Raw genomic sequence first — 14042 nt, forward strand, 5'->3', positions numbered from 1 at the left:
GAATGAGAAGTTGGGAAAACTTTTTTCTCTAAGCGCTCTCTTTTTTAAAACTATTATTCTCGATGCTTGTTAAGAGGAAAAAAAACCCTTTGGTGCTTCTGTTGTGAATGTGAAACATTATCTTCCAGCTGTACAGTGACACATTTTTTTTTTTAAGGAGAAAAGGACTGATCCGTTTGCCAAAGGGGGGGGGGTGGGGAGGTGGAATAATGTTATCGAGTGATTATTCTGGCTGAGATGTGTTATTTGGTTCGTTCCTTCTTGATCATTTGGTGTTTAAGTAAAATGAGGCACAGGCTTGTTTGCCGAGTGGAGTGGGAAAGGCATTTTGATTTGCTGGCCTAATTAAAAAATGATAAAGGATTAAAGGTAAGCAATGTCTGTGTGTGTGTGTATGTATATTTATTTTTTTTTCCTTGACAATCAACTGTTAAAAAGGGGCTGATCCCTTTAAAAACCGTTTTAACTGATCTTTGTCAAACACACACTCATTTGCGGTCATTGAGGCCACCTTGGCGCAGATCACTTAAAGTGTATGTCTTAATCAGTTTCCCGTACAGTCAGTAGCACCATATTTAACAGATTGAGCCAGTCTGTGACCTAGGAATATGGTAGAATTGTTTAGATGTAATTTTTTTTCCTCAAAAGGCAGATATTTAGCCTTTTATTTAGCACTGTCTTTTTAAAAATAGAGAAATGATCTTAAAGACGTGTGTGTATAACATTGTATAAACTGTTGGGGAAGAGAGGATAGGAGATGGGGGCTTGTGTATGGGGTGTGGGGGGGGTATTGGTTGTTTTTTTCTGTTCCTTACTGGGAACAAAAAACAGATTGCCCAGACAATTTGTAAAAAGAAGTAATAAAATTAGAAATGAGGAAAATTTAGCAACATCATTCTGAAACTAGCCTCAGAGAACTTCCAGGGTCTGGTCTTTTAAATTGCAAGATCTAGGACATGTTTAAGGGTGTTTAAAACGTGTTCCTTCCTCTTGTCTGAGTGTTCAGCCTGTGTTTCTGGGATTGTTATCATGTGTATGTGCTAGGGAAAAAAAAGCTAAACTCTTTTTTTTTTTTTTCCTTAAACCTTTCTGAACTTCACTCAGATCCTTAAGATATTTTAATGCCTTTTAAAAGTGATTATCTTTGTGTCGTTGATAAAGGGCTTTTCTTTTTTAGCTACTGTAAGATGCTTACTGTCATGGGTATGTTTTTTGGGTTTGGTTATTTTTCTTTAAACCTGATATTGGACTGTGGAGACAATACATGAGCCACCTTCCTCACCATCCTTCCCTGTACCCCTTACTGACTCCCCAATATTAATCGTTTTTTATTCTGGTAACACCCAGACAAGAAATATTCGACTTTTCCCCCTTCACAGGAAAAGGTGGACCTGGACTGAAGGGTGTAAAATCCCTGGACCCAAACCTGGGGCAGGAAAAAGAAGAGGAAGATTAGAAGACTTTTCTTTCTTTTTTTTTTTTTTTTAAGAGAAAGCCCAGCGGAGCTAAACGAATGTCCCCTCATCTCCAAAGGAAAGTTCATCGGATTTTTATTCTAGAGATCTCATCTTCAGGATGTCAGTGAACATTTCTACGGCAGGAAAAGGTGTGGATCCAAATACGGTTGATACTTATGACAGTGGCGATGATTGGGAAATCGGGGTTGGAAATTTAATAATTGATTTGGACGCTGATTTGGAGAAGGACAGACAGAAATTTGAAATGAATAATTCCACCAACACTACTAGCAGCAGCAACTCTAAGGATTGTGGAGGTCTGGCCTCCAGTGGGGCCGGCGCTCCCGCAGCCTTAGCTGATGGCCTAAAATTTGCTTCTGTTCAGCCCTCTGCTCCCCAGGGGAATTCACACAAAGAGACCAGCAAATCAAAAGTGAAAAGGAGTAAAACTTCTAAGGATGCTAATAAATCTCTGCCTTCTGCTGCCTTGTATGGGATTCCCGAGATCAGCGGCACTGGCAAGAGGCAGGAAGTCCAAGGGCGCCCTGGAGAGGCAACTGGCATGAATTCAGCGCTGGGTCAAAGTGTGAGCGGCGGCGGCGGCGGCGGCGGCGGCGGCAACCCGAACAGCAATAGTACCAGCACTGGCACCTCCGCTGCTACCGCGGGGGCAGCCTCCTGCGGGAAAAGCAAAGAGGAGAAGCCAGGTAAAAGCCAGAGCAGCCGAGGAGCCAAGCGGGATAAGGATGCGGGGAAATCCAGGAAGGACAAGCACGACCTGCTTCAGGGCCACCAGAATGGCAGTGGCAGCCAGGCCCCTTCCGGGGGGCACCTCTATGGCTTTGGGGCCAAGAGCAATGGAGGTGGCGCGAGCCCCTTCCACTGCGGGGGCACTGGGAGTGGCAGCGTCACGGCTGCCGGGGAAGTTAGCAAAAGTGCCCCGGATTCAGGGCTCATGGGAAACTCTATGTTGGTAAAGAAGGAAGAGGAGGAGGAGGAGAGCCACAGGCGAATCAAGAAACTGAAAACTGAGAAGGTAGGATAAAGTCGCCTTCTTAGATCTCCTACTTTTCTCTTTGTGTGCATTTGTGTGGGAGTCGGGGGTTGGGGGGGTGTGCCTTTATGTGCCTTGCACTTCGTGCTTTCTGGTTCGTTGTGAGATTTCTCTTCTGTGCATCTTTTCTGTGAACGTTTGGTCTGGGATAGCTTACTTGGGTGCAGTGTTTAGCTCTTGCTTCTGCTGCTACTGCTGCTTCTGGTGCTAGCGTTTGGGTCCTCAGGTGGTGGGAGGGTCTGAGTGCTCTAAGTACGTTTTGCCTTACCCAAGGGCTCTTGGCCAGTCAGCCAGTTGCAGTGTGCTTTTAATAGAAAATCTGCTCCTGGACCCATGTACCTCTTGTCCTGGTTTCTCTCCTAAGGATAACTGTCTTCTGTTTTAATGTGCACGTCCTAGTATTTTTGGTAATGTGTCCTCAGGTGCAGGGTTCACGTTCCCTCCCCATAGAAGTATGTCTAGGATTCTAATTTACACTCCATCCTCCACACACTGATTTTCTCCTGATGTTCTCCAAAATAATCCTGTTAAAGGATATCGTCCTGTTATTGTTCTTGAATGAAACCTTGGTATCCTAGGGTCACTGGTTTCATAACTGTGTAGCAAGAATGGAATGGTTTTGGTGGCTGCCAGGGCTCTTTCCTTGTTCCCTTGCCCAGTTCTTAGCTAGAGATTTAAAGAGTGTTATCGCTTGGATTTCTAGCTTGACCAGGGAGCTGAAAGGTTGGTAAGAAAAGTGAAATAGATTTGGTGGATTGGCGTGCTGAAATGTGAAAACAGAGCCAAAAGATTCTCTAAATATGTCTTGCATCTGAGCATGGGGAGGGTTGATTTAGGTAATTTGGACCCTTCTGCCCATCTTTTGTCATTGTCTGAAAGTCTGATGAGACACTACCTTTGAAAAATTGCCCCCCAGTGTTGTGCTGCTTAGTGCTGGAGGCCTAGGACTTAATGCTCTGGCAATTACTGTGCATTAAGTAATGTTCCAGAGCTGAAGGCACTCAGTCCACTGAACAGGTTGAGAGTGAGCTGGGGGAGAAGTGGCGACTCCATAAAGTTAACTCTTAATACTGTAGATTGTGCCTTGCGGAAGCAGAATGCATATCATGTGGTTTGTGGCATGATTGTTTGGATATATATGCTTATTCAATAATTTAATTTTTGCTATTTCTCATATTATCAGAATTGTGAAATGTTTAAGGGTGACACTTCCTGTGTCCAATTACCGCTGTCTGTTTAAGATCTTTTAGTTTTTTTCTGTTCAAGATTTAAATAGGAGTACAGGAATGAAGTTTTGGGTTTTATAATTTTAGAAGTTGATGAAGGTGCATTAAGGTGTAGATGATGCCAAAATCAAAAAAACCTTATGCATGCCTGCTTCTTTAATCCATAAGCCCTTGGTCAGACAGCATTTTGAACTGATGATACATTTTTTTAAAAATTCAGGTTTTGATTCTTAGGCTGAAATGTAGAGTTTCACACGATTTCTGCTAAAGGGCATTCTGAAGTCTTATTAGTACAGTAGTGCATTTACTTTTGTTGCCAATAGTCTTCAAATTGCAGTTCTAATCTGCTCTAACTATCTAGATGAATTGCCCTAATCCAGTGCTCACAATGGCTGTGGTTAAGGAGTCAGAGCCATTTGATTGGATTCACTGCTGCCTGGAATGTGGGAGGTACTGCCCTTTTGCATTCCCCTTAGCCTTTTAATCTTCCAGCCAAATGTTCACATTCAACAATTTTGTTTAGCTGGCAATCGGGACATTTCAGTTTCTCAAAGGCTGCTGTCATGGCAACTGAGATTAGAGCATGGTGTTGGTTCTCCAGTTTTTTGTGTTCTTTTCACTTTCCAGTCACAGAGGAAACTGGATGAAAAATGAAAGAATTAAATTACTCATATACATGCAACTCATCTTCAGTCAGAGCAGTATAAATGTGATAATATGAATGACCTAAATGAAGAGCAAACAAGTTATGACAGGTCTGGGGTGGAGGAGGGGAGCAAGCATATTGTATTTCGATTCATACCATTGCCAACCATAGCTGCTGGTGTGGGCACAGCGACCCTTCAGGGATGGCGCTCAGGGCCTTGAGTCCTGTAGTGCTGACCCAGGATCTGGAAGCTTGTTCCTTCAGGCTTTCCTGTCTACCTCCACCCCACCCCAGGAGGACTTTTCTTAAGAATGTTTCCTCCTTGGCACACAGGAATGGCACTGCCTTGTACAGATGATTCCCAGGGAAGCAACTCCAATGCCACTAACTCTTGGTTGTGTAAAATTTGACTTCAATTTAGAAAATAATTTCTAAATTGGGAGGAGACCTCTTGAGGAGGGAAAGATTTAGTAGGACAAGCTTTACCTGACAAGATAATTTGGACACTGAGGCATCCTTTGAGAAAGGTTTTTTGACGTTTTTGTACAATGTTTTAATTTCAAAGCCTTGTTTGATTATCTGGGTTGTGAAGAGTAAGTGTCTCAAAAGTGAAGATGATTAATTTTCAGCAGTCGGATGTGGCTCATGAAGGGGCCAAATGTGAAAACCAGAGGGGGGTGTAATGTGGTGTATGTGCTTTTTTTTTCCCTCCCTGGTTGGATGGTTCACAGGAGATTCATAAGACTTGCTGTCACCGGTTAATTTTCACAGCATGCTTAAATGTCTATTTTTGGTCTGTTTATTCTGTTTCTTCACTACAGAAAGTCATGTAAAACATGATAAATTGGACCTTATGAAACCTAATTAAATCAATGAGCGTTCTACTCCTTTATGTGGAAACCACAAGTATGTTGTAAAAGTCGCCACTCCCTTAATACGTGAACAAAATCAAAACATGCCATAATTCTAAGATGTTTGAGCTGTATTTCTATAGCCCATTTTGTGGTTAAGCCACCAGTGACGTGTCTGAATAAGTAGATTTGACAGGTTGGGTTTTGGTTGTTAAAACCTGCTTCTCCACCTGCCCCCTCCTTTTCTTTTGAAGCATAATAGCCTGCATTGAGGCTCTTCTGCATGTGTCCTTAACTGTCTTATAGTTTTGACTTATCAGACACAGGCAATCAGCCGGGCTAAAGTTCAGTATGGTATATGGGTTTATTTGATCACTGAGAAATTAAAAAATATGTAGATGAATTCTTAAAAACAGCTGAGATTTCAGATACACATTAAAAGCACAGGAAATCTTATGTTTGGGTCTGGGCTTCTAACTATTCAGTGCACATTTAGCAGAGAATGATTTCAGTAATATTGTGCTGCTTTCATTAAACTGGTCCTTAACAGCCTACATGTGGTATCTACAAATGGACCTGTCTAGAAAGGATATCATTCATTTTATTCTCTTGTAGAAGCCTTTTTACACTTCACTGGGGAATTCTGGCACGTTGTCTAAGTGAGTGTGAGTAGTTGAAGAACATATTTTGATTAATGACTTTTGTGAATGATAGGGTTCCCCCCAAATACAGTGCCCCTACAGATTCTAGTTAGAGAGCACAGTTTATCTACTGTGAAATAAAAGGGCAGAAAGGTCACTTGCTATAATTAAAGAACAAAGTCCATTGTTGTTGGACAGCAAACTGTTTGGAAAGCTACATAAGGGACTTAGCTGTTAAAAACGTTGGTAACTAAGGGCAGCTCCCAATCAGCATTGATTCAGCTCCTTTCTTTTTATTGGCTTCCTCATAGGGTGACAGGGCTTTTGAGATGGGCTGCCCTTTCCCCAAGGAAGTTTTCTGTGAGAACCCATGGAAGCTTGGAATATTTGCATGGCCAGGCACATCACTGGGTTCTGAGCATAGTATCTGAAATCTGCTGGGTTTGCTGGAGAGATGTAAAAAAAAGAAAACTCAACAACTGATTGTACTAAAAGAGATAAATAATGTTTATCAACTTTTAATAACTTTGCAAATAGTCTGTAAAAAGAAGGGGAGGGTGGGCGAGAGGGATTGATTGTCAAAATGTCATGAGGTTAAGAATGCTCTTCGAGTAAAATTGCTTGGCTGCAAGATGGTTTTAATTAGAGTGTTATAAAGACTTATTTTTCCTAAGCAGCATTTTATAGTTAGTAAATGAAATGTATGCCGAAAGTGCTAAGCAGAAATCTCCCTAACCACAGAGGTGTTCAATAACCAGATTCAAACAACATGGAAAGAACCATCTGGTCTTCATTTTCAGCATGAAAAACATGGGTTGAATGGCTGAGATTTGCTCCAATTTTGACTGTGCCTGTGTGTGCCTGTTTTTTTTTTTTTTTTAATTTAAAAAAAGTTCACCTGGTACTTCATAGAAACTCAGAATTGCAGTAATATGAGCAACACTGTGAAAACACATGTTCCTACATTTATTTTAACCAGTTCCACTTTTATTTAAAAGATTTCCAGAAGCCCAGCCATTGAACACTTTAATAATGGTTATTCAGTTCCTGCAGGCAATCACAATGAGGGGTCAGTTCTTCAAAGATCTAACTATTTAGTCAGTATCTGAATTATTCTGTCAATTTTCCCCCTGGAGGCAAGAGGGGCAAAGGCTCTCCCAGGCTAGCTCTGGTCAGCGATTATCGGTTAATCTAATTGTATGTGGTAGTGTCCTGAACCAGTATTTGCTCTCCATAGACCTTACTCTGGTTCAGAACTATTAGTCTGTGATTGTTGATCATGAGGAAAATATTCTTTTAACGACAATAACTTTGGAGTCCTTGACTTTTAGACCGCCAAACTTCTGGGTTCTGGTTTTAGTAAGAGCCCTGGGTAAAACATTATCCGGCCTTTGTTTGAGGTCTTTTATAGAAGCTAATGACTGGGCTTGTGCCTCCCTGAGATAAATGACATTATCTCTGAGTGGGCTGACAGGAAACAGACATGTTAATGGTGAAGCTGCAGGGAGGATGTGCCTGGGTTCTGACAAAAAAGTGGAGAAGGAACCCCTGGTTCCTTCCTTGTGGTCATTAACACGTACTTTCCTGCTCTTCCTAAGAGGCTCTTGATAATTGGAAAGCTATTTTAGCCACGAACACTTAAATCATAAATCTACCACACCTAGTTCCTTTGCATTCTTCAAAGTAGCAAAGTAATGTGTTTTTTGTTAACAAGTGTGTGATTTGGGCTTTAAGAACGGTGGCAGTTCTAGGTGGTGTGGTAGTGACATTTGGGAGGGCTGCACAGCCCATGCTTTTATCAGATGGGATCTCTGTCTTTCACCGTGGCTCAGTCATCCCCCTACTTAAATAAACGAAGGAAGAAGTGGGTCCAAAAACTAAAAAGAAATCATTTTTATTCTTGAAGAGGTCTGGTGGGAGAGGGATAAAATCTAGTGTTTTCTGAGCTGGGGAGATTTTGCTCAGTGATTTGAATGTGATGAAACCTGCCTTTTGAAGTGTATGTTTAAAAAGTCATGGCTATAATTGAGTTTCAATGCAGTTTAAACTCTCTGCTTCTTGAACAGAGATAATTGCCATGTTGAACACACTCTAGACATGCAGAAGAGGTGGAATGATCATGTTATTCTATTCTTTAATATTAAGCACTGGAAGTTTTTCATAGTAATTACTGTAGCACAACATAGTTTTGATTGCCAGCACTCTGAACATGCCGGTGATCTGAACATCAAGGGTTTTGCTTGAATACTAAACAGTTGATTCCTAAGTTACTTGTATTGCATTCTTGTAGAACACAGAAACCAGAACTAAGGAAATACTGAGAGATCCTTAGCAACAGCAGAGTAGAAATAATCCCTCTTCACTAGTACTATTGTTAATAAATAGTAATACCCTCTTAATCGGTACACTTAAAGTTACAGGGAAAGAGAACAGGTGAAATCTCTGTCTCAAGAATGACTTTAGTCATCATTACAGGGTCTTAGAGGGATCAGACTGGTACCCTGTGACTGGTATTTATTTCATAGACATGTGTATAGAAATGTTATAATTTCATATACAGCTGTTGGATTGGGAGTGGATTGGGAGTTTTTAGTTACTGTGGGCTTTATTCTTTTCAAAAAAGTCACAGTTGATTTTTCTGTTCCACTCTGCTACAAATTAATTGGCCCCTCTATATCCATCCATGTCTCTCTTCCAGATGATGTTTCTTTAGTGACTTGCTGTCTGTTACAAGTTCTTTTTAATTCAACCTTAAAGGTTTTGCAGTGGGAACAAAGCCTTTGCAACTGAATGAAGGGTTGTTAAATAATTCATAGTAGATTAATCATCAGTTGGGCTGTTTGTAATGTTGTTTTGTGGTGTATAAAGGATATCCAAGACTGGGAGATTGGCACCTTGTTCCTAGAATTGAGTTCTGCATACCTGCTAAAGTTTGGTTAGACATAACCTTTGAAAAAGTATTGAAATAGATTATGGCTTTTGTCTGAAGAACTGAAGAGATTACAAAGCAAATACTTCTTATATTTTGATAGGTTAGTGACTCCCTAAACCACATGGATCTCATCTGGTACTCAGAAAGAACCCCTCCACCCCACCTCCCCCGACCCCATTCCATCCTGTGACGCTAAATGAAAATTTAATAATATATATTTTGGTTGTAATAGAGAACTCAAAGGGAAGGGTGCTCAAACAAATGGGATGGAAGTGATGAATAGACACTGCTGTTGATTTTTCAAAGCTACTCTTTCTTCTTTCTCATCCCTACCTCCCAGCCAAGTTTTTTATTATTCACTGTGACTGTTCTAGCTCAACCACTGGCTTTTTGCAACTCCTGGGAATCCTTATTCTCACTAGCACCTTAAGAAAAACGTGCCTATGGGGACATTTAGGCATATTTCAATAATGCCATAAAAGGCAGCTTTTACAGTTTAAAAATATATTGATTATATTTTGTGTTATACATAATGATTTTAGAAAGCAGATATTTAGGTCGTGGAATTGGCTTATTATGTTAACCAGAGAACAGATGGCATGGTGCCACAGACGTATAATTTTACTTAAAGGGACTTTTAAGGTTTTGATGTGTTTTCTTTTCCTCTTATTTCCCTGATGGCTTCTTTTTATTGAAGGGTAACTTAAGGAGACCTGGTAGCAATTTTACTGCCTTCCCCTGACAGTTTGAAATAATAGCTTGGTCTTTGGTTGCACTGATCTTCTACCAGTCAACTTGATTCTGGTTTTTGTCATGTGGCAGTGAATTAAAAAAAAAAAAAAGTGTAGTGTGTTTTAAGAAATGGACTCTTTTATATGCTTCAATTAGCAACAGACGACCAAATTCCAATTGGTCACACTTTCAGGAACTCCTAGAAGTCACTGTGTGTCCTTTTGATTAAGGAAAACTCCTGGTTTGGTTTCTCAGGAAAGCACATATGGTCCTCCGGCTGCTTTAGATCCTTTCTGTCTTTTGCATTAGGCACTGCAGGTTCAAAGGTCCTTAAGCCGGTCCCTGGTAGGTTACACGCTTTCCCCTTACTGAAAGGCTGTACTTTTTTGGTTGCTATACCTACCATGTGTTTGAATTCACTTGGCATAAAAGTACTATTTGTTTCCATGCCTGGATTTTATAGTTTTATCCATTCACTGAGAACATCATCAGGATGAATTGGAAAGCATCTCTTATTGTTATTATTATTTTTTTTTTTTAACAAAGTGTGCCTAGCCAGACCAGATTACTTTTGGATTTCCTTTCACCTCCTCAGCTGATTTATGGATGGCTCATGTTAAAAGCAACAATAATGTTTGAATTGGAAGGGCAGAAGCCTCGGGTTTTCATTCTTCATGGAGAACTGTTTATTTGTGTGTGGTTCACCACAGTACATGGATAATGCTATCAAATCTGTGCTTTATTATAAGCTTATGACTAGCACAGCTGCACTTCAGTTATGTGTTTCTTCATTTTCCTTCTTTGCAAATTCTTTTGTGATGGAAATGAAATTAGAACTGAATCTTTGCAGCCAAGGGGAAAATAAGGCACCACAAGTAGAAACTGTCTCTTGAGCCAGTTCAGAAGTAAGCAAGCAGCGGTGATTTAAGAAACATCTTTCTCAAAGTGGAGTCCATAGGGAAAAAGGGACTCTGATTTAACTTTTCCATGAAGATCAGTAGAAGACGAGCCACCGCGCACTTTGACAAATGGAGGCTGTTCCAACAACGAGGCTTTATGTCTTTATGTTGTTTCACATCTGAAGTAACTGGTTGAAGAGCGGTTCACATTCCCAAACCTTTCAACTGCTTTGAAAGTGGAATGTGAGTTCAGTCATATTGTTGGTTTCTGCTCCCCGAAGGGAACAACATGATTTGAAGACAGAGCAATTGAGCTTTTCCGCATCAAACTCCATTTGGCCAATTGTCTCCATTTACATTCCTTGCCCAAATCCTTCACCAGCCTTTCCCATGATGCCGCAGCAGATGCCAGACACTGAAGTAGAAAGCGAGCAGCTGTTTCCATTACTCCGTGGCTGTATTATCCTCCACAATCTGCTTGCTTTTTCGCTCCCCTCCCCCACTGGTAAAAAAAAACAAAAACCCTTCTCTCCCTCTGACGTTTGCCCTTCTTTCCTGAGTTTATCAGCCTGCAGGTTTTCTGTCTTATCAGGACCACGGATTTCTCAGGAAGGCCTGGTTTATTGTTTTCTCTGGGGGAGCAGATGGAGGTCCCAGGGCCCTTGGGGGCGTGGCCGGGCTGCGCGCTCCCGATGGTGGGAGTGGTGGGGGCCGCGTCGGGGGCGCGCCGCCGGGCCGCACCCTCTTTCCCAGCTTGGACCCGTTTATAGCCCTGAGCGCTGTAAATCTGTCAGCTCTTCACGACGCCTTCACCTCTTTCTTCATTTGCTTCTAGTTTGACAACGTTCCCCTGGGGCGGAATTCTAATCTGCTTCCAATTAGTTGCAAAATGTGACTGAAATTTCCACATTATGACTGCTGTTTTACTTGCACGCACACATCTAGAAACAAATTAATGCTCTTGAATATTTATTTTTTGAGCCCTTGGATTTACTTGAAGAGGCAGAGTTTCCAACTGTTGGGAATGACTTCCAGGATTTGCATTTCCCCCCCCCTCGAAGCCTTCTATACACAGATTGTTTTTTTTTAAAGAAACACAATAACCACGGTGGGGTCCCTCCACCATCTCATAATAAGCTTTTTCCACCTTTTTGAAGATTTCTCAAAATGTAGTTGTGTATGTTTAAGTTAACACAAATCAATTTTGTATTTCTAAAATAAACATAAAAAGGATGTTTGCCCAGGTTTTTAATGAAGGGTACCTCCTGATGCAATGTTTTAACAGAACACAAATACACACAAATTTGCTTCTATCATCTCTATAATGTAATATTCAGTAAAAACACAAAAGATTTGTTTAACACTTTAACATTTTTTTAATTTGATACTCAAAAAATAAGTAAATTAGGTGATTAATTGGGCTTAACAAATACAAGGGCAGGGTTAAAGACATCACTATGGGCACTAACATTCTCCCCCCCGGTTTGTGCCCAGATCCTGAGCACACCTTCTGGAAGCTGTTGGAACTGATGGCCTGCGGTGGGCATAGTCGATGGCTTCTTGTGACTGTAGTACCCCTAATCCTACATAATCCACTGCAAGGAAGTGTTTCGAACTCTGGGTGTGGGGGTGGTTCTACTCTGAGGGAAGTCACTTACTCCAAACTCTTTCCTCCTTTTTAGTGTTTTTTGTTGTGATTTTTTTAAACAAAGATACTGATCCATCCATTATATTACATATAATATGTAAATATTAGAATTGTTTACATCTTGGTTGCTGAGAAGTTCAAATTTAGCTTTATTGCTTGCCTGGAAGACTACTTTCTCCTGTGAATTTTAGTAGCAAGGCACTGGGATCTCAGGTTTAGTATTTGCAGAAAGGTGATAGTCTTAAAGAGTGTAAACAGCCACATTTACTGGTGCATTTTATAGTAGTGTTCAGGCTTCAGCATCTTGGCAGATTGATATCAACAGTAATGATGGTTTTAAAGAGGTGTGAAGAATTTTATTGATGGTAAAGTGGTTATGTTGATCACATTACTCTGTATTAGTTTTTAAATAACACCTTCACATGTAAATAGATCAATTTTTTTCCACTACATTGTCACATGTAATTATAAAAGCCCTGTATTGATTGATTTATAATGTCCTTTTTTTTAATGTGTTGTTTTCAATCTCTATAACCAGGAGGTAGAGCATTTATTTCACTGTTTAAAAGTAAACTTAAATTATTTATTGTATGTAGAATATGAATTATTCAAGTTATTTTATTGAAAAACTTTGAGCTATGCTGGAATTCCACAAAAGAAGTAGGAACGCTCTTTGTTTTGCCTCCTTTTTACTCTAAGATTGGTAGCAGAAAAAAAGAGCCAGATTAAATCCTTAAAAATTTAAAATGTGGTCCTTTCAGATTGTAGAGACCTCCTGGGTTTAAAAAAAAGAAAAAGAGAAAAGAGTGGCCCCATGGTGAAATGCTTACAATGGGCACGATTGTGCTAGCCCCTCAAGTCCTGGGGTTCACTAATTACCCTTTAATGAGGTTGGTCTGCCCCAGCCTTTTCCCTACCTTGGGAGGAAAAGCATACAAGACCATTGGAGTTCAAGTGGATCTTGCTGTATTTGCAACTTAGCATAACTGCTTTGAAGGCCCCCAGGGCGCTTAATTGGGGCTGGGCATGTTTGTTTCGGGGGAGACTACACACAGCTCCCCATTGTGTGTGTAGAAACCACTGTGCGTGTTGGAAACGTTGCATGTTTTTGTTGACGGTGCATAGTTTTATAAACTCCGAATGAGCTTATTGCCTTTTAACCATTGGGATCACTAAATAATGGAAGAACCTAGAAGTCTCTGGGTTGGGTAGCAGCCAAGCAGTTAAAAAAAAAAAAAAAAAGGAATGAATGGTTTAATTGTAGAGCAAACCATTTGTTTACAGATTAAGATTTATTCAGTCACCAAATCCTATGGACCAGGAGGTAAAAGAATGAGGCTGTAAGATATAGGAATTGAGTGCCCAGTGTTCTGTTTTGTGATCATGCTTAGCTGTTTTTACCCTTGTTTTTCACAAAAGACTGAATCAGTGAATGGTGAGAACTGTTCAGCCAAGTGTACTTTTTAAGATACAAAGAGAGAGGGGAGGAAGGCCGAGACAGTTTGTCACTTTTTTGCTGCCTGATCAGGAAACTAAAAACTTCAAGTTCTTTCAACTGGGAGGGGTGCACTGGCTGTTGCTGAATTTCCTGTTCAGATGAGATGGATTGATGATAGTGGTGGTAGAGGTAGGGAGTAAAAAGTGGGAAGAAGGTGAGTGGGAAAGGTAGTGGCTGGTGGAGAGCCTTTGTTAAAATGGCCATCAGCAATACATTCTCTGGAATAATGGGGGCTCTACAGAAATTTCCTACTATTTCATTAGTTAGTGACCATGGTACTGAATGCTTCCCTGGTGGCTCAGACTATAAAGAATCCACCTGAAATTCGGGAGACTTGGTTTCCGTCCCTGGGTTGGGAAGATACCCTGGAGGGGGGCATGGCAACCCACTCCAGTATTCTTGCCTGGAAAATCCTCAGGAACAGAGAAGCCTGGCAGCCTACAATCCATGGGGTCCCA

The 14042-nt window shown here is 40.8% G+C and overlaps 1 protein-coding gene across 2 annotated transcripts in view; it reads left to right on the forward strand.

The window, feature by feature from the left end:
* Positions 1-323: 323 nt before the first annotated feature.
* Positions 324-14042, forward strand: part of ZNF608 (zinc finger protein 608) — a 105421-nt gene continuing 91702 nt past the window's right edge. Inside the window, exons 1-2 of one of the 2 annotated variants that reach the window (XM_068979842.1) lie at positions 324-369; positions 1380-2493. In XM_068979842.1, coding sequence (XP_068835943.1) covers positions 1576-2493 — 918 coding nt within the window. In that variant the 5' untranslated portion in view covers positions 324-369; positions 1380-1575. Of the gene's footprint in view, positions 370-1379; positions 2494-14042 lie in introns of those variants that run through there. The other variant, XM_068979843.1, reaches the window with a different exon arrangement.

This window comes from Capricornis sumatraensis, chromosome 9 (genome assembly GCF_032405125.1).
Source record: "Capricornis sumatraensis isolate serow.1 chromosome 9, serow.2, whole genome shotgun sequence".
Lineage (NCBI taxonomy): Eukaryota > Metazoa > Chordata > Mammalia > Artiodactyla > Bovidae > Capricornis > Capricornis sumatraensis.